General features: G+C 35.9%; 3 protein-coding genes across 8 annotated transcripts in view; 1 reads left to right on the top strand and 2 right to left on the bottom strand.

The window, feature by feature from the left end:
• Positions 1 to 12,455, bottom strand: part of fbxw7 (F-box and WD repeat domain containing 7) — a 164,341-nt gene extending 151,886 nt beyond the window's left edge. Inside the window, exons 1-2 of the mRNA XM_084402978.1 lie at positions 12,250 to 12,455; positions 12,020 to 12,171 (exon numbers count right to left, since the gene is read on the bottom strand). The gene's annotated coding sequence lies outside the window, so the exon portion shown is untranslated. The remainder of the gene's footprint in view (positions 1 to 12,019; positions 12,172 to 12,249) is intronic.
• Positions 12,456 to 13,988: 1,533 nt separating this feature from the next.
• tmem154 (transmembrane protein 154) lies at positions 13,989 to 23,676 on the bottom strand. 6 transcript variants are annotated; one of them, XR_014625875.1, is made up of 10 exons: positions 22,888 to 23,289; positions 21,699 to 21,755; positions 21,403 to 21,438; positions 20,162 to 20,185; positions 19,833 to 20,069; positions 19,331 to 19,382; positions 18,627 to 18,700; positions 17,919 to 17,967; positions 17,775 to 17,828; positions 13,989 to 14,742 (listed from the first exon to the last, which is right to left on the bottom strand). XR_014625875.1 is itself a non-coding variant. In XM_084395542.1 (10 exons), exons 2-9 carry the CDS (start codon positions 22,940 to 22,942, stop codon positions 17,933 to 17,935), a joined length of 570 nt encoding a protein of 189 aa, XP_084251668.1. In that variant the 5' UTR covers positions 22,943 to 22,976; positions 23,509 to 23,676; the 3' UTR covers positions 13,991 to 14,742; positions 17,919 to 17,932. The 6 variants fall into 6 exon arrangements, 5 of the variants coding, with proteins under 5 accessions (XP_084251668.1, XP_084251667.1, XP_084251670.1 ...); XM_084395542.1 differs by lacking the exon at positions 17,775 to 17,828 and adding an exon at positions 23,509 to 23,676 and having other exon boundaries at positions 13,991 to 14,742; positions 22,888 to 22,976; XM_084395541.1 differs by lacking the exon at positions 17,775 to 17,828 and having other exon boundaries at positions 13,991 to 14,742.
• A 598-nt stretch (positions 23,677 to 24,274) lies between these two features.
• The window catches only part of mnd1 (meiotic nuclear divisions 1 homolog), a 29,219-nt gene continuing 28,836 nt past the window's right edge, over positions 24,275 to 24,657 (top strand). Inside the window, exon 1 of the mRNA XM_084403307.1 lies at positions 24,275 to 24,403. Within this exon, the coding sequence (XP_084259433.1) occupies positions 24,290 to 24,403 (114 nt within the window). The 5' untranslated portion in view covers positions 24,275 to 24,289. The remainder of the gene's footprint in view (positions 24,404 to 24,657) is intronic.

Here is a 24,657-nt window from a genome sequence, read left to right as displayed (position 1 = left end):
GTAATGAACATGAGATTCACAGGTGCACTTGACTGCATTATGCGCTTCTCGCCTATAGACTGAACGCCTAATACGCATGCACGTGACATCACAGTTTTTATAAATTCATGTTTTTGAAGATTACACAGAGATGATAAATGGCATTGTTTTCAAAAACTTGCACTTTGGAACCCGTTATCAAATGTATGCACTTTCAGGTCCCTAAAACGCTGTTGTCATGTAAATGAACGGCCACAACGCATACGTTTTTTGAAAATGGTGTGGCCCTGTGGTAATTGTTTGACACTTAGCTAACTTGCAAACTCCAGTAGTAACGAAACGATCTATTTTGAATTCTTTCATGGAAACTAACAGGTATAAACCTTAATTTAACAATTAAATTATAAATTATAAAGAAACTTAAACACCTATAGGATTTCGCTGTGGATGCCATCTTCTGGTAGGACGTGAGAATTCATTCTCACACTGCATTATAGGTATTTTCCAGCCGTTGAGTGTAGATCAGTTGTACACTTGTTATTGTGATGCTATGGGAGATTGAATGAGTGCACTGAATGTCCACTACAAATGGCCCCCCCCCCCAAATAGTGCCCTGTTTCAGAATGGTGTTTGAGCAGGACCGAGCTAAATCCTGCAGAAAAGTGGCCCCCCAGGAGCAGGACGTGACATCCCTTATTTAGGTGTAGCAATTCACAAGGAGAAATATTAGTTTTCCAGACCACAATGAAAGCAAAAGTAAATCTGCAGCTGGCTGGTTAGAAATGATGCTTCAGCAAGTAAAGCTGGGGAGGGATATCACTACATTTGCTGGATGTTGTGGTACATGTAGCCTAATGTTCTCCCAGCTTCCTATGATCTCTTAAAACCCCTTCATGCAAATTAGAGCCAAGGGCTGGATAGCAAAGCTCTGAATTATTGACATTGCCCTTGCTTACAGTGTCCAGAACCTCTGCACACAATCTCTGAGGACCAGAGCAAAGCTGAAATTGGGCCATAAAGAAAGAAGGAATTGAGGGAGGTAAAAACATTATAAACTTTAAAGCTGAAGTGTATAGTTTGAGATGTTAAAATGCTTTCTCCTATCCCAGCCTAACATGCAACGATAACTATAAGCCTTCTGCAGATTGATTTCCTCGTAAAATGGAAATTCACGAGTTCAAGTTTGACATCAACAAACGTGAGCACGTGACGCAAGTGCGTTCTGAAGCGGCAGTCACTTCTCACGCAAGCTTCACAACGTGCTGACGTTTGTCAAACGTGAACTTATGAAGCTGCGTATGACAGTTGGCCAGAAGCATTGGTTTATAATATTTGGTTAAAATATTAGCATTTATTTTTACACAACGATCAATCTGTTTCAGAAGACAATAATTCATCAACCGGGGTCATATGGTTTACTAAGGGTGCTCCGATCAGGATTTTCAGGGCCAATCACCGAACACTGAAAGCAGTATCGGCCAATACCGATCACCAAAATAAATGCTACATAACTAGTTATTTAGGGGTCATTTAGCCATTTTTAACATCAATATATAAATTAAGTATCAAAATTAAGAGATAAGAAAGTATCATAAATTGACAACTCATTTATTAGCAAGCAACATATTCCATTCCCTCTCATAGAGGTAATTAGAAACAGTTTGGAGCTTAACATTGCTTTCCTGTGAAAAAAAAAAAAGAAAAAAAAAATTAAAAAAAAGAATAAACAGTCTTTATCAGCAGGAAGTAGGCTAATCAAATGTACAACAACACTGCATAGTCTTCACTGTATACATTAAATAGATTATTCCTATTAATCTAAAGAGCAGCGAGTTCTTTGATAAATACAATTTTAATTCTGTCATCATTTACTCATCGCCGACCTGTATGAATTTCTTTCTTTTGCTGAACACAAAAGATGATAAAGATATTTTGGAGAATGTCGGTGGCCAAACAGTTGATGGGTCCATTGACTTCCAAAGTATTTTTTTCCCATACTGTGGAAATAAATGGGAGCCATCAACTGTTTGGCCACCGACATTCTCCAAAATATCTTCTGTGTTGTTCAGCAAAAAATGCATACAGGTTTGGAACAACTGAATGAATGAATCGTATGGATTACCATCGTGTTCACTGGTTTTTGAAGCATCCCCATACACTTGCATTATATGGACTCAAAGGGATGGATTATTTGTCTAAAAATAATAGTTGCTGTTCATCTGAAGTTTTTGCTGCGAGTCCTAACACACGATCGGTTTCTCATTTTATTTTGGCCAATCTCTATTCCGGACTTGCGCACAAACTGCATTACAATCATTTCCCAAAATGTAATTTGTGTGGAAATATTAACTCTGTAAACAGGACGTTAACAGAGGTCAGAGACAGAACGTGCTGAAGACGGACGCAAAGAGGAGAACAGAGACACGCCAACAGAGAAATTACTGTAGCAGCCACACTCACAGGTATATAAATATATATAAAATTGGGGGAGGGGGGATTATATGACAGACTGTCTTCGGAAAAGCTTTGATTGCATTACCTTTACTTCTTACCTCCGTATAATGCCCGTTTATAAGCGCAGCACTGCTTTTTGTACAGCGGTAACAGAGGAAATGCTATTTCGCTGTTGTTCCATAAGCGCCACCTACTGTCTGAGAGTGAATTTACATTTTCATTCAGTCTGCCTGCTGTTTTTGTTTTGTGCAGGTGTGTCTTATGTAGCTTAATTTACCTAATCAAAAGACAGACCATTTTGTTTTTACTTTATATCCTAACTATACAACCTAATTTAAAGGTAAAAAAAATCAAGTTTTTAATGTTTATATGACTATGTGGTGCTTCTAATATGCTTTAAGACAAACCATGTGCAAATTCATAAGTCGACACCATTACACGGAGTATTTTCTCCTTAAAACTCCAGTGAAAAAAAAAGACACTCAAAAACACGGTTTGAATTCGCCGGTGTTTCTTACATCACAAACTACTTAGTAACCAATCACGTCAAAATGCAGGCGGGCTTCAGCATATCATTAACTGCTGCGTAGCAGACAACACCTGTTTTGCAGATTTGTGTTGTGAGGGATTCTATTCAGGGGGTTGAATAAGTCATTAAAAGTTGCAGTTTCAGTTAAATTTGGGGAAACCACTTGAAACATTTCTTGTGTTGAGCTATTTCAATTACTTTTGTTTGATGTGTTCATTGCAAACAGCTGAGAGTCTATACATTTTGCCAATAAACATGAGTTGCATTGGGGGTTGAATAATTTCGATTACAACTGTATGCTTTTCTCCACTGACTTTCTATGATGTTCAAAGTGTTTCTAAGGATGCTGATTTTTAGAACGCAGACTGAGATGGAAAATGGGAACGTGGTTTGTCAATAGCACCACATTATTAGCTGTTTGATAACCTAGTCAAGCCAAAGGCTAATCATTAATTACCGTTACGTGTCCGAAGTTGTAAAGAGTGATACATAAAACGCGTTACCATTCTGATACATCAAGTTGTAGACGAGGATGTACAAGTATACTAAATATACTAAATGAAGCAAGGGTATAGAGCTACATTCAAGCTATTTTGTTGGTGTTCGCCATGTTGGTGATCAAAGATAAGTTTTAAGGAATAAAATGATTGACTACAGGGGGACTTAAATAAAAAAACAATAGCATCTTTGGATCGTGATTAAATTCAGTGGTTGCCTCTAATTTCAAATGGCTATTTTTTGCCTGTTATAGAGCAAATAAACTAATCAATTTGCTTAAGGGGGGGGGGGGGGGGGCAATCGGCAATCGCTATCAGAATCAGCAAATTTGCTTGTAAAAAAAACTTAATCAGATTCAGCAATGAAAAATCTAAAACTCATCCCTAAAATAGAAAATCATTTCATCAACCCAATTCCATTTGAAACTACACACTTCAGCTTTAAATGCTTGAGAAGAGATCTAATGAAAAGAGCGGTGGAATGGAGTAAGACCAGGTGTGAGGATTACATCTATATTCACAGATTACCTGTGACAAGACAAGCTCTTCCTGGATGAAGTTTTTAGAGGAGATCACTACAGAATAAGACAAATCCGATTTCCAAATTTCTAGACATTCATCAAATATTAGGCTAGATGTTTTGTGAGGCTGGACTATCAGCGCAAGTCATCCGTGGGGTTTGACTAGAGGATGGAATCAGTCAAGTGACTAGTCACATGATTGGCCTGCTGTGACACACCTGCGCATACAGGAAAGAGAAATGAACTGAACACAGTGAAAGCGAAGAAACACCCTGCACCCTTTCATCACCAGACAGTGTGTTTAAAACAACTTCACACAGCAGTTAACGCTCAATACACAGATAGTGTCGACGCTCAAAAGACGTTTGGCACAGCAACGGGAATAAGGGAGATAATGCATATTAATCATCATTGTTAATAGCACACACCAAGTTCTGTTTCCTCAACAAATTAAGCCTAATTTTGTTGAAAACAGAGTGCTGCAACTCTAGAGACAAGCAAAACATAATGACTGAGGTGGCATACCATTTCTCAATCTGCAAAGATCCAATGGAAACAGTGAAGGAAAATATTGAGAAAGTAAAGAGCTCATTACAGCAAAGCAAATAAACACTCCATAATTCATCAGAAGTGTGACAGGGAGGCAGTGTGTTCACAAGTGTGATTCACAGAGCAACACAAGAATTCAGCACCCATACAGCAAGGGCATTCACCCAAGACATAAAAAAGAGAGATAAACAGAGCAAAAATAATCTCTCCAAATGTCACCGAAGGAATTGAAGAAACATTTGTGGAGAAATTAAGCCTTAGTTTGCAGTGTTTTGTTTAGATTTTCTACCAAACTTTGTTTTGGCTACATTAATAGGAACATAAGAGTCAGGAAGTAAAATTATCAGTCATGATCAGATCAGTTTTATTATACTAACATCAATATTTCTCACAATGCTTTAGATAACAGAAAGACCAGCGTTTGAAAAGGCAAGTGTTTGTGAGCAGAGCTCTCAAAAACTATTCAGACACTTTTACTTTAAACTAGACACAGGCCAGGGTGGTCAACTACTCATCCAACAACCGACTATATAACTGACTAAGTCAGCACATCACTACAACAGCCAAATGAAAAAGAAACAACTATCTGACTGTCCAGCTGTGGGTTTGCTAACGGTATTACCCTAAGCCAAACATCCAATTAGTAACAACAAAACAACCAAAAATAGTTTAAGCATGTTTTCACACGGTTACGGTTATGATTGCTTTCAGAAGGGTTGCGTATAAATGTATTACCTTCAACAATACATTAAGACAAATCAATCAGGTTACAATAAAGCGCATTGTTCTGCTCCTGGGATGCACATAAGAAGTTTTGCGCCAAATCCAATCTAGACTGGAGCCAGTACTGAGGCTGCAGGTTATAGATATTTAGCCCATTTATCTGCTGAAACTAGTCTGCTAGTTACCCTACTAAAGGGATGACAAAGCACATGTCCAAATGGGAGCTAATTGACGTCACAGAACATAATTAAACAAGCTTTTCTTGACAAGCCGTTCAGACAACCCACTAAACAGCCAATTAAAATATGTAGTTTTGCCTACCTAAAACCAAGGGATGTACAGTCAGTGTGTAGTCAGCTAATTGTTATGCAAAAGAAACCTCTTCAGAGTGATACAAGAGCCCACTTCAAAATTATCCCTCTTATTATGTAGCTACTTGCCAAATTACTAAATAATCAAACAAGGAGAAAAAAAAAAAGAAAAAAAATCCTCAAGATGTCTCACAATACATACTTGAGCAGTCTGTTACCAGTTGTAGTCGTGGAATAACAGACCGCTAGATGACGAATACACAGATAGTGACGCTTGGATTGAAGAATCAGAATTGAATATTGCAGGTCAGGGAGCAGTGTAAAAATATAAATGAATGATGCATGGACAAATTTGTGAAAGGCCTGCAAGTACCAGGTAAAGCAAACAATGAATCTACTTCAAATGTCACTATACCAAAACAATGTGTCTACACCAGACACAAGCGGGGCGACAAAAGCAAATAGAACCCATTATAATCAGCAATGCTGTCTACAATGGACGTGTTGCACGACAGGTTCACCAGTACAACGGTTGGTAATGAAGAGAGACCACAGAGTTTTTTTGAGGCATGCAAAACACAATCTTCTGACAGTATGAAGCCAAAAAAGTTAAGATGCCACTTCATATCACAAACACAAAGAGAATCCCATTGAAGTTGGGAAGTTGAAGTTGTAGGCTACTGTATTAATAGCAATGTTTCAAATAAATCCTATAGGATTTTGCAAGCAAGGTCATGTCCGAGTGTCTTTATGAGGGTATGTATGTACTTTATGTATCAGTATGGGGCTTAAAAAAATTTTTTGGTAACACTTTATAAGGTCTCATTTGTTAATGCATTAGATAAGCCTTGTTAATGTTAGTTAATAAAAATACAATTGAGCATATTAGTCTTGCGCAAGACAGACTTTCATTAACTGATTTAAACAAACACAACATTTCACTTAAAAAATTTATTAGTAGATGTAGAAATGTAAATTAAGATTAAAGTATTGTTCATTATTAGTTCATGTTAGATCATTTAGTCAACACGTTAAATGAAACCTTATTGAAAAACTCATTTTTCTCTACAAAGAAAGTCACTTTAAGACAAACCATGTGCAAACTCAACACCAGTGCGTGCGGAGTATTTTCTCCTTAAAACTGCAGTGGAAAAAAGAGACAACTCTGAAAACAAGCTAGGTTATCCCAGTACATGTTTCTGTTGATATGAAAAATCGTGTATATTTAGTACTATATTGGGTGAATTGTGTAAGATGAATATTACGATGTTATGATGAACTAAACGCCTTTCTCCACTGACGTTCTAAGCGTTTCTAAGGATGCTGATTGTTAGAAGGCAGCCGTCTGACTCTGAGGTGGTGAATGGAAACATGGTTTGTGTAACATTAGCAACACATTACTAGCTGTTTGATAACGTAGTCAAGCCAGAGGCCAATCATATAAATGACCGTTGCGTGTCCGACATTGTAGAGAGCGATACATAAAACGTGTTAAGGCGGGGCTCATTTGCATATTCATGGTTCCACATATAGGGCCTACTAAATGAAGCAAGAGTGTAGAATTACATTCAAGCTATTTTAAGGCATGAAAAAAAATATTCACAGGAAATTTGGAATTTTGGTGATCAAAGATGCGTTTTTGGATACAATTATTGACTAAAGGGGGAGAACTGATTTCACCAAACTCCCTGAGGAATTCCCCCCTGAGAGGATCTCCATCCACTGCTTGTGTCTAATTGTTGTGAGAGCGCATTGAAAAAGCAGTAACACTCCCTGGCAACTCACACCTCCATTAAAGCAGAAGACATGACAGTCACGTGGTCGTGACCATTGCCTTTTTTATTCCCCAGCACAACAAGTGAAAAGAGAACCATTCAAAAACTCATAAGGTATTGAGTGCACAAAGATTAAAGGGATAGGTCACCCAAAAATGAAAATTCTGTCAACATTTGCTCACCCTCACGTCCTTCCAAACCTATATCACTTTATTTCTTCTGTGGAACACAAAAGAAGATATTTTAAGTAACTATTTTTTTTTGTCAATTCAATGGCAGGTTACCAATATTCTTCGATATATCATCTGTTGTGTTACACAGAAGATGAAAACGAAGAGCGTTAAAAGTTTAGAACCACGTGAGGGTGAATAAACAGAATTTGCAACCATGGTGCATCATGAAGCTCAGCCAAAAAACAGCCACTGTTCAACAACACCAATTACGTCTGAGTCTCTACATTAGATATGTGCATGTTTAGAACAACCCATAGAACAACCCACAACCCATGCGATACATAATATGCAAAAAATGTGAAATGTTCACACCAAGAACTATAAAAAAAGTTGCAATCATTGCTCTAATTCTGTGAGAATAGAGAAGTCAACAGACCAACTATAACAAAAGCAACATGACATAATGTTGTTGGAACTACGTACAAAAAAAAAAAAAAAAAAACCCAGCTGATGAAAGATAAAAGCATTGACAGAGACTGTAAAGAGCTTGAGAATTTAAAGTGAAATACAACATATCCACACTTAAACAGAACATTATTAGCGATCCACGATATATCGGCCTGATAAGAAAATTGGCCGATTCATTAAAGCCGATATATAATGGATTTTTCCCTTCAGCTGAGACACTTCAGACGCCATGAAGTGTTCACCGTGATGGTTGTGAATTGGTTGAAATATGATTGGAATCACTTCAAAAAATGGAAGACACAGTTCAGTGCAACATGTGCAAAACAAGTCTGTCACATGGGCAACAAATAATAACGAGAACATTATAATTTTGTGCTTGGGACATGACTTTTAAAGGGATAGTTCACTTTGAAATTATTTTTTGATATGTTTTAGCTTACCTCAAGGGCATCCAAGATGTAGGTGTCTTTGTTTCCGCAGTAGTTTCAATTTTGATATTTTTAGGTCAAACCGTTCTTGTCTGTCAGTCATATAATGCAGGTCGATGGTCACTGTCTCAAAACACAAGCACAGAGTCCAAATTAAAACAATTCCCCATCGTCCAAATGAAACAATTCCCCATCGTAAGTACACATTGATGGCCTAAGACACGAAACGAGCGGTTTGTGTGAGAAAACGAACAGTATTTATATCGTTGTTATCTCTTGAAAACAGCACACGTCCAAATGATCTGACGGCGCGGGCGGGTATAGATATATAAATAGATGTCGCCTTGGCTACTGCAGTTCATTGGAACGAAACCGTAGCCAAGCGACATCTAGTGTATATATCTATACCCGCCCGCGCCGTCAGATCATTTGGACGTGTGCTGTTTTCAAGAGATAACAACGATATAAATACTGTTCGTTTTCTCACACAAACCGCTCGTTTCGTGTCTTAGGCCATCAATGTGTACTTATGATGGGGAATTGTTTCATTTGGACGATGGGGAATTGTTTTAATTTGGACTCTGTGCTTGTGTTTTGAGCCAGTGACCATAGACCTGCATTATATGACTGACAGACAAGAACGGTTTGCCCTAAAAATATAAAAATTGAAACTACTGCGGAAACAAAGACACCTACATCTTGGATGCCCTTGAGGTAAGCTAAAACATATCAAAAATTAATTTCAAAGTGAACTATCCCTTTAATGGTGAGAGACTTTTGTCAGCCAATATATCATTCATTGGCTTTCAAATATAAATAATTATTGCGTATCGCCCAAAATGTTCATATCGGTGCATGCATCCCTAAATATTATCATAATTTGGTGTGGAAGCTAATATAGATAACATTACAGTTAGCCAACCTCTGTACTTATTGTTTTTGGTGGGCTGACATAGGCTACTGAACTTTTATTTGTAGATGAGTAACCATCTAAAACATGTACAAATGTGTAATAAACGAATGAAGAAGAGATGCTCCAAATCAGCAGAAATACGCAAAGCTAGCTTACAGAGTTCTATGCTTCAGTCTTGTAGTGTGCACTTGCCTTAAGCCGAAATCCACAGTTAAGTGAATTAAGAGCTGATTTATCAGCAGACATACAAGAAGATTTCCCAGTCTTGGAAGATTTGGATAAGCCCTTTTACTCTCAAATTCGTGAACATATAGCAGACCTTTCAACTGAGCAACAGAATCAATTATCTTCCATCACAGGAGAAGCAGAATGCGAGTGAACTGAGAAAGAAAACTCGCTGGTAGTGAACACCTGGAGGAGTCCGGAGAATACAAAGGGAGTCTGCAGTGAAAGGCTGCTGATTGCTGCAACCCTTTAAAACCAAGACTATCTTTAAATCAAAACCACACAGCAGACCTGCTCTTATTTTAGCTGAGTGCCATTAAGAAGTGGTTGGCCTGAAAAAAAATATTCTGTTCAAAGAGCCACATCAGATGACCCGGTTCCTTTCTCTCATCTCCCAATCCGGTCATGCCTTCTTGTATGCTCTCTTTGTGTCAAAACATTAAGGGCATTCAGCAAGTCACAAAGATCCATACGGGAGATGCAAAAGACTAAACCTTGTCGTCTTTCTTAGTGTGAAAGAACTCTAAATATTAGCATTGACAGATATAGCGCTTCACCCACCCCTATAATGCAGGAGGGAGATTCCGGCGTTTCTCACATGGAAATGGATGTTGTGGAAAGGGTGTGAGAGGACGAAAGAGCTTGCACACTATCCTCTGTGTTTCCTGTTTTTTTTTCCCCTCTCTCCCTTCCTTCCAATTTTATCAAACCCTTTCCATTGTATCCCAGAGTGACCTACAAAATTCATAAACTTACAAAAACAAACCTAGTAAACCTAATGGGTCCGTGCATCACCGTCCTGATGCTTTAACTTTACAACAGGTGATAAACAACTACTAAAACTAGAGGCACACTGCTTGGAGACAGCTTTTAAACTTGCAAACTGACCTCTGTCTGTTCTCTAGAGAAACCCTCCCTCCCTCCTCCTTCCAAACAAAACTTTATTTGACAACAGATATTACATAAACACATGCAATAGATGGCATTACAAACCCTGTAAAACAGGTTACATAATATTACAGATGATGCTGAAACTTTTAAACGCAAGACCCTGAACTTAAATAGCAGGCCAAATCTCCTTGGTTTATTAATTATTATAAAAGGAATGCATTTGCCTATAATTGCACACAAAAAAAAAGAAAAAAAAAAGTTTTGTATAGCCATGTGTTCATACGGTGTAGTTGTTTTCATTTGTTCAATCACCTGAGATTGCAGAGATGGATGAAAAGTTCTGTTATTATTAATATTTTGTGTACGCTGTATTTGAAACTTCCTGAAGAGTTTGAGAGAGAGAAAAAAAACTATCCTTTGACAAACTTGCATCGGCTGTTAGTCGGTGCTAACATGTGCTTGTCTCGCGACCTGCACGCGCTGCACATAAATCTGTACATTTTAATAATTTCACACTTACAACGTGCAAACCAGGTTAATATTTTCCCGAAAATGCCTATTAAAAAGCGAAAACTCTGTGCGGATATTGGCGGGTACTTCACGTGGATTTAAAGCCCTTCTGGGAGGCGGCAGTGGCTGAACGTCGATTGTTAGCTAGCTAAGCTAACGTGCTAGGTTAACAGCTATCAGATGTTCCAGCTGCCTTTGGTGACACGGGCACAAAATGGAGCACTTTATATTAGAAATGTCATTCTAGAGGAAAATCGGGTAAACACATTTATAAACCAGCTTGTCTTTCGATTGTCCAGCTGTGGGTGCGCTAAAAGTGTTAGCTTAAGCTAAACCTCTTGTCGCTAACCGGCTAAACAAGAGAAAATCAGAATGAATACTACTATTACTTATAAGTTTAGTGATCTTTACTAATCCAAACCGCCAAACGATCTCAGATATATATAAACACACCGTATAAACGGTGTAGTAAGTCATCCAATGCATTTAGAGGGCAACAACAACGCTGTCTATCTGCTGTGAAGTTACATTTTCACCAAACGAGAAAAATTGTTTAATTTATGAAATCTGAAGTGCGTGTCAAATCTGTATGAGCAAACAAGCAAAGCAGCGGAAAAGCAAAATGACAGTTGCTCAAGCTTTTCTATATTAGTTTTGTTTTATGCAGCTACACAACTCTACTAAACACTGTATTTAGTGTACGTCCTATTTCTTGGGTTAAAATAGTTTAACTGTTACCGACAATAACAACAGTTGCGAAATAGTGCATGCGAGTGATTTCTATTATTATAAGTGAAACACTGCAGTTTTAAATACCATGCAAACCTGCTTCAACAGATAGGCACTCTGAACAGAAGCACATCATAAGCAGCGGTACATATACTAAATATTATATACACGAGAAAAGGCCATGCAGTCAGCGTCATATGTCCAATAACTGCATGACGTTGTGTATTGAAGCTGATCACATGGCCCTTTACTCCTACAATTTCAGCCTTGCATGGTCAAGTTTGCGTTTCTGCAAAACACTGCGTTTAAACAAGATGTTCTATTAGACAAATGCATGTATTTACCCTGGAGACTGATGGAAAGACGAACAAAAAAAAGCTCCTGTGTATAGGAGGTCAGTTAGTTCCCCCAGATCTCCTATCCAGAGTCCAGTTGCGGTCACCGGTCTCTCCTCTTCTCCTCTCCGGTTTGCCCGAAAGAAAGATGAAACGATCCTCTGAAAACGAGTTGAAGTTTTACAAGCACAAACCAAACATTTTCATCCGATGAAATAAAGTAGGAGCGTTACGCGCACCCTTCCAGTCCATGAACCAGGGAGAGCTTTTATCAATTATTTATCTTCTGAAAAAAGTAAAATCCCCCTGTAATAATACGCGACCGATCTGAAGAACGCTAGGGATACGGCACACGACTCCGATGCTTCTCCGTTAAAGCGCGATCGCCTTTATCCAACCGATTCCTGTACGACTCCCTGTCAACCGATGATGGCGTCACCGCATCGTCTAGGAACGTCATCGTGTCGCTTAATTAAGACGTAATTACGTTGCCAATGCCTGTGGAGTGCGGACTGTTAGGGGCCAACAAACATTTTAGATTGCAATGGTTTCATTTTAAAGCACGATTTTAGACCAAAACCTTCTGGTAAAAAAAAAAAAAAAATATATATATATATATATATATATATATATATATATATAATAAGATGTTCAAAAATTACTGTAGTTCTTCTCTCTTACAGTGTACAGACAAACAAGACATGTACGTGTTTTTAACCTTTTCTTAAATATATATATATATATATATATATATATATATATATATATATACGTCATCATTGTTTCTTTGTCACTAACACTTCTTTAGTGTTTTTAAAAAAGTTATTATTATCCATCTTTATTTTATTTTATTAAAAATATAAATATTAGCCTATTGATTTATGTTGTGATGCACATTTTTCGAAAGAGAATCTGTCAGATAAAATAGGCTACTTTACATAGCTCAACTAATAGTGCAACAGGAATGCACAGATAAGCTGCCAAAAACACTACAATCTACAAGCACAACAAATATAAACTGTTTTAGATCGATAATAACTAACAAAGAAATCTGTACGTAGCCTATTCATTAATACACGAGTACAGGTCAACACATTCAAAACCTTACTGTATCTGCACGCATGACCCTGATCAACAGGGGTTTAAATCCAAACAGATCAGACAAGACTGGAGAGGGAACAATCTAATGAGTTCCATCTGGTGTTGTTTTCCACCACTGTTACACTGAAAGTGCAACGGTTCCTGCCTAAAAGTTAAAAGGTTTCACTCAAAGGTAAATAATGTTCTTTCATAATCCCATAGTATTCCAGACCTTTGGCATTAGAGAATGCACTCAGATGTAGAACAAAAACAAAGTTCACTTTATTGAATAAGGGCAGCATGAAATATAACTATGCTCATGTCATGTGTAGATAAGATTATGGTTTATTTAGGTATGTAAGTTGTTATGTGTATTCCTTCCTATAGTCTACTGAAAGTACCAATTTGTTTACTGTCTTATTTAGATGCAGTATTATGGTAAAATGGTACATAAATAAAAATCTATTTTTTAATAACTGCTGTTCTTTTGAACTTTCTATTGGGGGAAACATTATCATGGCTTGGACAAAAATATTAAGCAGCACACCTGTTTTAAACTGCGATAAAATAAGAAATGTTACATAAGCACCAAATCATCATATTAGAATGAGTTCTGAAGGATCATGTGACACTACTGACTGCTGGAAATGCAGCTTTTAGATCACAGAAATGAATTACATTTTAAAATATATTGAAATAGAAAACAGTTATTTTAAATTGTAATATTTTACAGTATTACCGGTTTTGCTTTATTTTTGATCGAATAAAAGCAGCTGTGGTGAGCATAAGATAATTCTCACAAAAATATAAAAAAATCTGTTTGCATGTAATGAGAACAACACACATGAACAAGCAAGAACAACGATAACAGAAGTTCCTTTTTAATATATATATATATTTTAAACATATAGGAAATGTGTTGGTGTTTTCTCAAGAACTAGTGATTTACATGGCAATATTTAAATTGTAAACATAATACTGCATAATGTAAAAAATACATCAAATGTAATAAAATTTACAAAGGTTAAAATAATACAAATCTTTATAATTTAAATGGAATGATGAAATGCATCTGAATATTCGAGTTCTGTGGCAAATGCATTATTACACGATACAAACAAAACAAAATTGTTTCGAATTTTGCTGTACTCCATCAAAAAGTAGTGAAAAAAATCAATATCAAAAGTGCACAGAGGACCACGCAGCTTCCAGTAGAACTGTTGTATCCCGTTCAGCGCAACAGACAGAAAAAATACATTTGTGTTTATTTCCTTTTTTTAGTGCCGTCAAACCGATTAATCGCGATTAATCACATCTAACATGACCGTTTTTGTAAATATATAATATATATGTGTGTGTATGTATGCATACGTACACACACACACACACACATATATTGATATATATACAAACTTAGATGGAATTAATCGCAATTAATCGTTTTGACAGTACTAGATTTTTCTCATCCAAACACCATTGATCTTTAGTATTTTACGAATATGTTTTAACATAAAGTTAAAGCATTATGAAACATAATATAAAAGCATTTCTCTTGGAACCAACTGTAGTATACCTCAACATGTAATGCCTACACTGTGCAACATTGGATATGAGGACGCTGCTGAAAACAGCATCAGGTCCAAAGCAGGTGCCTGTAAAACAAGTGAGGGAAAAACATGGATTAATACAAATATTTACCAAACTACACTGACTAAGTTGCTGTAGACATTTGTGGACAAATCTATAGACTTTTGTGCATTTGTGGGACTTGATTTTGTTCATAGAGAATTGATTGGATCGTTGTGGTTTGCTATTCCTGTGATGTCACGTGATTGACAGGTTGTCCCGCCCTCGCGCCAGTGAACACATCTTTTTGATTAAAGATTATGAGGGCATGAATTTAAAAAATAATAATAATGTGCACGGATAAATCATTTATAATATTCCATAAAATATCTCATGGTGACTTTTAAGAATTTCGGTTTCAAGATCAGATCAGTTTTCTTCTGAACTCAATTCAGCGCAAACAGAGCTGTGCCCTTACTCCTGTGCTGATGTGGCCTCAGATATTATCCGTTTATGTTTATGTAAACATTCATTTGTCATTCTTGACATCACCTAGCCTTTGTGTAGCTAGCTCCCCCATAGCGCTTGATACCAATCCGATCCTGGGAAAAACACAGTCTGCATGACGTAAGCTTACATTCCTGGATTGTGGACTCTGACCCTCTGGTGTTCCCAGGGAGAGCGAGACAGAGAGTACGCAAGAGGGGGAAAAAAGAGGCCCTCCTCATCTCTGGCCCGGTCTGAGCCGTGCTTCCACGCATGCCTGCTGTAATGACTACCAGATGTCCACGCTGGCAGCACCGACCCGGGGGTCAGAAGTCAGCAGTAACAGCTATTCTGTTCCTCGTACGCAGCCTCATCAAAACAAACTTGACAGAATGACATAGTCTGTGTTTGTGTCTGCATTAGAAAGCGAGTGAATGTGTAAGTGCCGTTCGCACCTCTGTGCGGATTATATGGAGGCCGACAGACAATTCTGCTGTTTATTATTCTGTTATCAATCTAGTCACTTGACGAGAGTCAATGTATCACTAAAAGTGTAATCATGTCTTGACTTTTCAGTGTTTTTAGGAAAAAACAACACAGTAAACAAACTCGCTACCTTAAAGTTTTAAGTACAATCATGTACTTGAATTACATTAAACTGATTTTAAAAATGAGTTGAATGTTATATAACTTAAAAAAAAATTTTTTTTAAATAGTTGAGGAAACATATGTTGTCATGACATGATCATGTTAATTTTTTTTTTTTTTTTTTTTACAGTGAATGGGTATAGGGATGCACAAACTTGATGCCACAATATGTAGAGGCCTACTGTTTTAGGTTTTAATTATTTAAATGAATAAATTGTGAATTTGTCAAATAAATGCTGGTCTTTTTAACATTATATTCATCAAAGAATCCTGAATAAAAAGTGTCATGGTTTCCACAAAAAAATATTAAGCAGCTGTTTTCAGCATTGATAATAAAAACATGTTTTTTGAGCATTATACATCATATTAGAATGATTTCTGAAGGATCATGTGACACTGAAGACTGAGGTAATGGCTGATAATAATAATAATAATAATTATATTCACATTTATTGAGTTCCAAAAACAGTGTGAATGTGAACTGACAAACGTTTTGGTTACACTTTATTTCGATGTTTTGCTAAATATAAGTAACTTCACAATGTCAACTGACTCTCATTAAAGTATTAGTAGACTAGTAGACTGTTATATATAGACTGGTAGGTTAGGTGTTAGGGTTCGGATTAGTAGAATAAGGTTGACGTACTTGCAAAGTTACTTATAGTCAGTAGAATGTCTGTTGGGGGAGCACCAAAATAAAGTGACAGCAGATATTAAGCAGACAGTCTACTAATACTAGTAGAGTAGTTGACATGTAGTTGCAAAGTTAGTAGAATGTTACTGTATATATATATATATATATATATATATTTCTTTTTTCTTCTTCTTTATTTCTGTGATCTGTTTACTTTTTGGTGACTGAAAGAAATCACTTAACACTTTACGGTTATATTTCCTATGTTTTATGTCTCTTGATTTGTTTATTTGTATAGTATACTTTATATAAAGTATGTATTTTATGTATTTTATTTTGGTCCACTTCGGTTGTTTTAAAGTGCTTTATAAATAAAGTTTGATTGATTGATTTACAATAAGGTTTTATTTATTAACATTAGTTTACATTAGTTACAATGAACAATACTTTGACAGAATTGATTAATCTTAGTTAACGTTAATCTCAACATTTGCTAATACATTTTTAAGATCCAAAGTCCAGTTTGTTAACATTAGTTAATGCACTGTGAACTAACATGAAAATGTGCATTTTTATTAACGAACATAAACTAACATTAAAGTCTGATGTCAAAACATTGTAAAGTCTGAAAGAGTGACTATTTCTTGTGGCAGCAGAACATGATCAAAACATTCATTTGTATTTGTACGTCTTTTAGATTTCTTTCCTGGGGATTTACGCAGCAACCTAAGACGTTTATCATAGTTCAAACTGCAAATGTTATGACAAAATAATCGAAATATGCCATTTTCACCAACTTTTGCAGTCGTAATAAACAGTTTGCATAGGGAATGCTGTTGTGTACAGTAGCTCTTGCCTAGACTCTGAGGGGCATTCCACTGGAAAGTAAAGTAAGAGGTAACCTTATGTCATTTCACAGTTCCAGGAAATGATACCTTACACATTACATTACAGGGTGTGACACACACAAACACATTTCTTCATGCTTTGTCTTGCACCACTGCTATGTGTTTCACATATAAAAATGGGCACACCTCAGTGGACCCCTATTATTTTTCAAATGTCTTTTTGGAAAAAACCTCCACAACGCCCAAGAGAAAAAGCAAAGTTTCACGTTACTGATGAACCCAACGGCTGCTCTGTGTATTTTGTAAGTACTTTTTTAAAAATGTTATTACAACCATTTATGAGACTCTTCTTCATTACTTGGAAATGATCTGAATTCAGGATGAAATGCAGTGAAATATGATGTGTGAATGTAAATAATCAAGTAATGCACAACATCTGTCACAGATCTGTCCTGAAAATTAAATATTTGCATGCTAGTACAATGGCTTTCCTGTTACTAACCGCTAGACAGCTGTCCAAGCCAATACTGTACTGTGAATATGCTCTGACTTTGTTCTAAAAAAAAAAAAGAAAGAAATGTGTAGCTTTCCCAGGTTTGGACTACATCTTGCATAAAGGAGGGAATAATAAGTCTAGTGTACTCACTGAAAAGCTATTCATTATATTTGGCCAGTGTCCACTTTCTTGCCTCCATCTGCAAGCAAGCAATGAAAAAACACAGATTATTTATGTTAAAAGCATTCAACAAAATATGTTCCACTTCTTATTTTTCTTATCATATAGAAATAGATCATACATTTAGATAACTACAGCACTTCACACACTTTATGCAGACAACTTCAAACCTATAAATACAGTATATTTGTATGTAGGATGTTTTGAACCTTAATGCTGAAGTTAATGCTGGGGGGGGGGGGGTTGTTTTAATGTGAGTAAGTTTAAGAAAACTGCCTAAAGAGCAACTTTCATACAGCTAAGGAAGTTTCTTTGAGCATTTGAATGTTTGTAATGCAATTGCTCCCCCTGCTGGTCAAAGCACAAACTTACTGAATTCACTAAAACTGAAACATGTTGAAATTCAAGTTCAAATTAATGTAATACACTCAGTGTATTAATGCTGTTTTTTTTTTGTTTTTTTTTGCACAAAAAAAATTGAGATGATACATATGTAAAAACAAAACACACCATTTTATAAAGATGTTGATAAATCTCATCGATTCAATTCTGAAACCAGCATGTGTGTTGGGATTCTCTCCACTAATCACTATAAATGTGCAATATCTCGCCAAGGCCCAGATATGGACCGTGACTCAGAGTCAGAGGACGTTACTAACAGAAATTTTAGTTGGTCACCTTTTGATATCCAGTTTTCTAGATCTTCCATTTCCAGCTCCATCACTGATGGGATATCATCCTCAAACATCGGCCTGAGGATCAAGAAAAGAACAACGCAAGCGTTTGCGGGCTGTTTATTATGAGGAGGAAGTTGATTTTGACTGATGTGGCAGATTTATATCTTTAAAGAGGAACCAACTAACAATGAACCGCTTTTGTGGAACATCATTGTGTTACACTATGAATATATGTGAACAGGCTGACTTGCCAAAGAACAACAGTCATTAAATACATGGTTCAAATATGCATTTCAGAATGATACTAAATGAATCACTAAATAAACACACAGGGAAATATGACTAGAGAGAACAAGTGAATTATTATTTATTTGAAGTTAATTGCTAAATTGTTGAAAATAAATAATGAGTACATGGTCTTAAATTAATATTTATCCGAAAGCTATTAGAATTGCAATCATGTAATGCTTAAAATCTATTTTAAGTTTTGAAAGATTTTTGGTTCTGATAACACCCAGTTTTGCATTCACTGACATTAAAGCAGTCTATGTGGGGTCAGAAAGCTCTCGGATTTCATCAAAAAGATCTTCATCCGTGTTCCGAAGATGAACGAAGGTCTTACGGGTTTGGAACGACATGAGGGTGAGTGAATAAAGACCGAAATTTTCATTTTGGGTGAACTAACCCTGTAAAGTGTGTACTTACATTGGCACCTTTTCATGGTCTTCATCATCCAAATAAGGATCTTCTTTTGTGTCTACATAAAAAAAAGAAAAAGAAAAAAAGATGACAAATATGCTAAACATTACACAGTAATTTTCTTAATTTATAAGACTTTGATTATAAGACAGTTTCAATTGCCTTCAAAGGTACTGATAGGAAACTGTAAAAATGTAAGGAGAAAGGGAAGAAACACATGGATGGCAAAAACTATGTTGCAAAAATGTAATTCAAAAAAAATAAAAAATGTTTTACTTTTTTTACAAATGCCGCCCAGTGGGTTTAAACTACCGTGCGTCCATTCAGATTCTAACGCCACGTTATCATATTTACCATCCAGTTTCATCTACCATTGGATGATTCCAAGGAAGAGTAAATATTTGTGTCTTTCAGATAGCCTAAATATGTAAACACATGTAAACACCCCCTAACTGATGCATTTAGCTTGGATATTTGTATAAGTCTGTTTGAATGCATCCTGACATACCAGCATCTTGTATTCTCCCCCTGCGGTAGATCATGACTACACACACGATCACAGCGATGATGACGAGTGTGAGAACCAGGGGTATGATGATCATGATGACCGAGTTGGGATCCTCTGTGTCTGTATCTGACTTAGTAGTCGTCTCTGTTTCCTCATTAATAGCAGTGTAACTGTTTGTTGTGGAGCCTAAATCCAAGGTGGATTCAGTTGATTTCAGTAAACTTTGATATCCTGAACCTGAAAGTCACAGTAGGCTTTAAGTTGATCAGATAAAGTTTGAAATGCTTATTTCAGCTTGAAATCAAGCATGTGAAAAGTGCAATGCGTACCCTGGTTCCCATCCTCTCCAGATCCTTCCACGTTCACAGGATTGTCAATAAAGAAATAAAGTAATCATGAAAATACAACTAAACAAACATCTACACTTTATCTCTGTAAATGAAAATGACTTATATGGCTTATGAACTACACAATAGGCCTAATTTTTGCTACATAGTACAGCTGTAAAAACGGCATTGATACAGTACAATAAACAGCTTTTACTGCCAGTGCTTTACTTTTGGTTTTAAATGAAAAGACATTGTTGAAACAGTATTTCACTGTAAAATTACAAGTACATTTTTTTACAGTTAATTTAGAGGTTTTCAAACTGGGGAACGCAAAGGGTTCACAAAATTTGAGAGAAAAGAAAAAGATTTTACGAAATGGCTGCTTTATACAAATTTTTAGGTCTGTCAGAGTTCACATAAAAATGCTTTAGGATGATATTTATTGTGAAAAGATCATTACAAATATATCTGAACTGCAACTGTTTCTTTTCGGTTACTATAATGGGTAGAAAATACTATGCTTAATACTTTTATATAATACTTTCTATATACTATTTTAATAATTGGCTTTAGTAGAGTGAAATTAAAAGGCTATTATTTAATATTATAACATACTGTATATTAATGTTCAAAAGTTTGGGGGATATTTTTGTAAAAATGTAATATTTTTGAAAGAAGACTCTTGTGTTCACCAAGGCTGCATTTATTTGATCAAAAGTACAGTAAAAACAGTAATATTGTGAAATATTATTACAATTTTAAATGACTTTTTTTCAATTTTAATATATTTTAAAATGTAATCTATTCCTGTGATGCAAAGTTACATTTTCAGCATAATTACCGCAGTCTTCAGAGTCACAGGATCCTTCATAAATCATTTTATTATGCTGATTTGCTGCTCAAGAAACGTTTCCAATTGTTATAAATGTTGAAAACAGCTGTGCTGCTTAATTAGTTTGGGGAAACACATTTTTTCCCCAGACAAGTTCAAAATAAGAGCATTTATTTAAAAAATCGAAATCTTTTGTAACATGTCTTAGGTGTCACTTTTCCAGCAATTAAATGCATTCTTGCTGAATAAAATTATTCATCTCTTTAAAAAAAAAAAAAAATCTTACTGACCCCAAACTTTTGAACAGTAGTGTATACATTATACATGGTTTGTTTGAACATGAAAATATAATACCTTTATATCATATCTACTGATGCGTCAAATCAATGTAATTACCAGCAATTCTTACCTAGATCTTCGTTACCTTGTGTTGTAGTTTTGGGAGCTGTTAAATGTATAAACAGATCACGTTAATTTATGAGAGGATGTGAGTGCTCATCCACTACTACACTTTTTCTTTAGATGGATAAACCCATTCTAGACAACTGTAGCAGGCATAGAGTACAAAATATTGCTTCACATGCAAATTAATTTTTAGTTCCATGACCACGAGAGAATACAAAGCTTGGAACATGACTCATTCAGTCTGCAACATCTCGCATTAAAATAAAATGCAAATGTGGGTGTTCTGAAGCAGATACTCACGTTCATCTTCTTGGCCAGTATTTGCCCCCGTATCTTCTATGTCGTCTTCACACTGAACTGTAATGACATGAAACTAAATTACTTTACACATTTAAGAACTGACTGTATAGAACCTTCATTTGATTGTTACACTGAGGATTAGTTCAGACCCGTTGGAGTTCAGAAGAAAGACTTTATCTGAGCATCAGTCTCTGAATTTACCTGAGAGAGATTAGAAACATTCCTTGTCCTTCCTCGTGAAAATCATCCTTTTTTTTTTTTTTTTTTTAAACAGTCTTTAAGTTTCTGCTAATAGCCAGGTACAAAAATGGGCGGGTACAGGAACATTAAAATACATATAATGCATATAATGTTAATTTAAAACATATAAAACATACGTATATACATTGTTAATTCATGTTTGTTCATTATACATTAACTTATGTATAATGAAAGAACATGGATTAGCATTATATATATATATATATATATATATAATATATATGTACATACTACATACATATACATATGTGTATAGATGTAAAATGTTTAAAATATGTTAGCAAATTAGCATACAGTATGTAGAGACTAAAATTCACCAAGGTTAATAATTGCTGTAAAAGTATTGTTTATCTCAAAGCTATTTCACTGAATAAAGTTAAAACAGAACGTCACTGTAAAGTTATCAACTTCATCTTAACTACAACATAATCTTAATATCAAAATTCCTATTCAGCTACAAGAGAACTTTGAGGTAAAAAGGAGGAAACTAATAATCAGTTACAAGGAAATTAACTGAAAGATAAAACCACAAGAAAGATACATTTGACCTGAATCAACATTATCTTTGTTCGTCAACAGAGACGAGCTGTTTTTTGTTTTGCATGAAACCAAGAGCAACAAAATGAGTCAAAGAACTATTTATAAGGTACTGTGACCATCCTGTCCTCAACTTTATCATTGTCCATTGTGGTCAAAAGATACGACAGGTCATTTGAATGCACTCTTAATGTCCACATGACTCCACAAGTGTTGTGTTGCCTAGGGGCCAATTACAGTGTAAAATGATTTCTGAGGACCCTGACGAAGAGAGCAGACAGGACAGCGGAGAGTTACTAGATGAATGAATCTAAAATGGAAAAATGGAAAGAAAGAGAGATAGGATTCTACAAAAAAAAAAAAAAAAAGATCTACTACCGTGAGTACCTACCAAGTCGAGTCCGGCTAGCTGTCAATGCCAAAAGCAGGAATAGTATCAGATTCATTTCCCAGAGTCCTCGGTGAAAGCACTGGCCCACACTATGGATAGACAGAAACACAGACTCATTGCATAGTGACTGGTGTCTAACACGCCTTCATGACATCCTGCTTCCTCTTTCAGACCTGATTCACCTATAGCTAAAAAAAAAAACACCACCCTCTCGTTCTCTCCCTCGGATGTGATGCAATCAAACAGTGAGCTTGTTACCACAAGCCGAGCTGTTCCTCAGTTAGCTGTGAAAACACATTCCTGCATATATGGTATGTGACCTAACCAAAAACCAGAGAAAAAAAAGAGAAGTGCCAAAAGAGCTGAGTAAACAGAAGCAACTTTAAACTCAAAGACTTTAAACAGACTGAAGTAGGAAGAGATTGTAAAAAGAGTTTGTCTACACTGCTACAGCTGTCTTTGTCAAAACGGTTATGTACTTTCTTAGCAATTAAAATGGAATTACAAAAAGAACTGTGACGAATAATTATAATTATTTTTTCTTTAATTAGCCTTTAGATGTCAAACGTGATGTCAGAAATAATTGGTTTTTATTATAAAATGCTAAAATAAGTTATCTACCTTTCTAAACCCTAAACAGGGTGTGGCAGGTGACGGGGCGGAAGCCCCTTCTGTTGCGATACCCATTTCCAGTTAAACAGGTGAAACAAAGGCCGCTACTGCCACAGCATTGTTTTGATGTCATTCAGGGGGATCAAGCCGTCATTTGGTGGGGGGTAGCAGGGTTACAAATACTGCAAAACAAATACACACCATTTACATAAAAACAAAACAGCTCAAAATTCAGATTGACATCTTGGCTAACATCAGCATTTTCATTATTCATTGTCAGTTTCACTGACCATTTGCTTATTTTTATTTTTTTGTTTTGTTTCAGGCTCTTGCCTAATATGTATTTGTTGAGGCAATGTTCTTAGTAACTTTCTTATGGCTAAGGACTGAATGATGAATATTAAGCCTCTTTAAAAATCATAAATATTCAGTAATTATAACAATAATAAAACATTTGTGCTGCATCTAAATACTTGATGAAGAGGGTCGGTGTCATATAAGGGTAGCTCCGTCCAAACTCCTGGAAACCTTGCAAACATAGAGATGCAAAATATAAATACATTGGGACCTTTGGCTTTTCCACTGATACCATACTTGTAGACAACACTCTTAAAATCATAAAACCTGATATTGTTGGTGCATGAGACAAACATAAAGTCATGGCAACGCAGGCATTACATTATTAAGAGAGAATAATATATGGTTAACTGAATAGATAATATTTTCATTACTATTATTCCAAACTACAGCATATTTTTTGCGAATCTACCGCCATAACCTAAACGCAGAAATGTTCCGCCGCGCATGCGCACTTCTGTTCTACACTCTAGCAACACGCACGCGCAGTGAGTTTTCCTTCCTTCACATCTCGCGCCAAACTCAAGCTGTGGAAGTGTCAAACATGGTAAGAACATAAGTTATTGCATTTAATAATTGTATTACTTAGAATATTGTTTAGAAAAAGTCGCTTTTATGTAAAAATGGCACTCAAGGTTTTCAGAACTGTGTTAAACAGGTCGAATAATTCTAGATTGTATTGAGATCTTTGATCTGTGAATACATTTAACGTTATCAAATTGTTTTTTATGACAGCCAAAATAGAGCGTTCTTTTTGGGCAGTTGCATCAAGGTTAAGTTTGTTAGAGTCGTTTTTGACGA

The sequence above is a fragment of the Rutilus rutilus genome (assembly GCF_951802725.1).
Source record: "Rutilus rutilus genome assembly, chromosome: 2".
Classification (NCBI taxonomy): domain Eukaryota; kingdom Metazoa; phylum Chordata; class Actinopteri; order Cypriniformes; family Leuciscidae; genus Rutilus; species Rutilus rutilus.
This window is presented reverse-complemented; position numbering and strand designations above follow the sequence as displayed.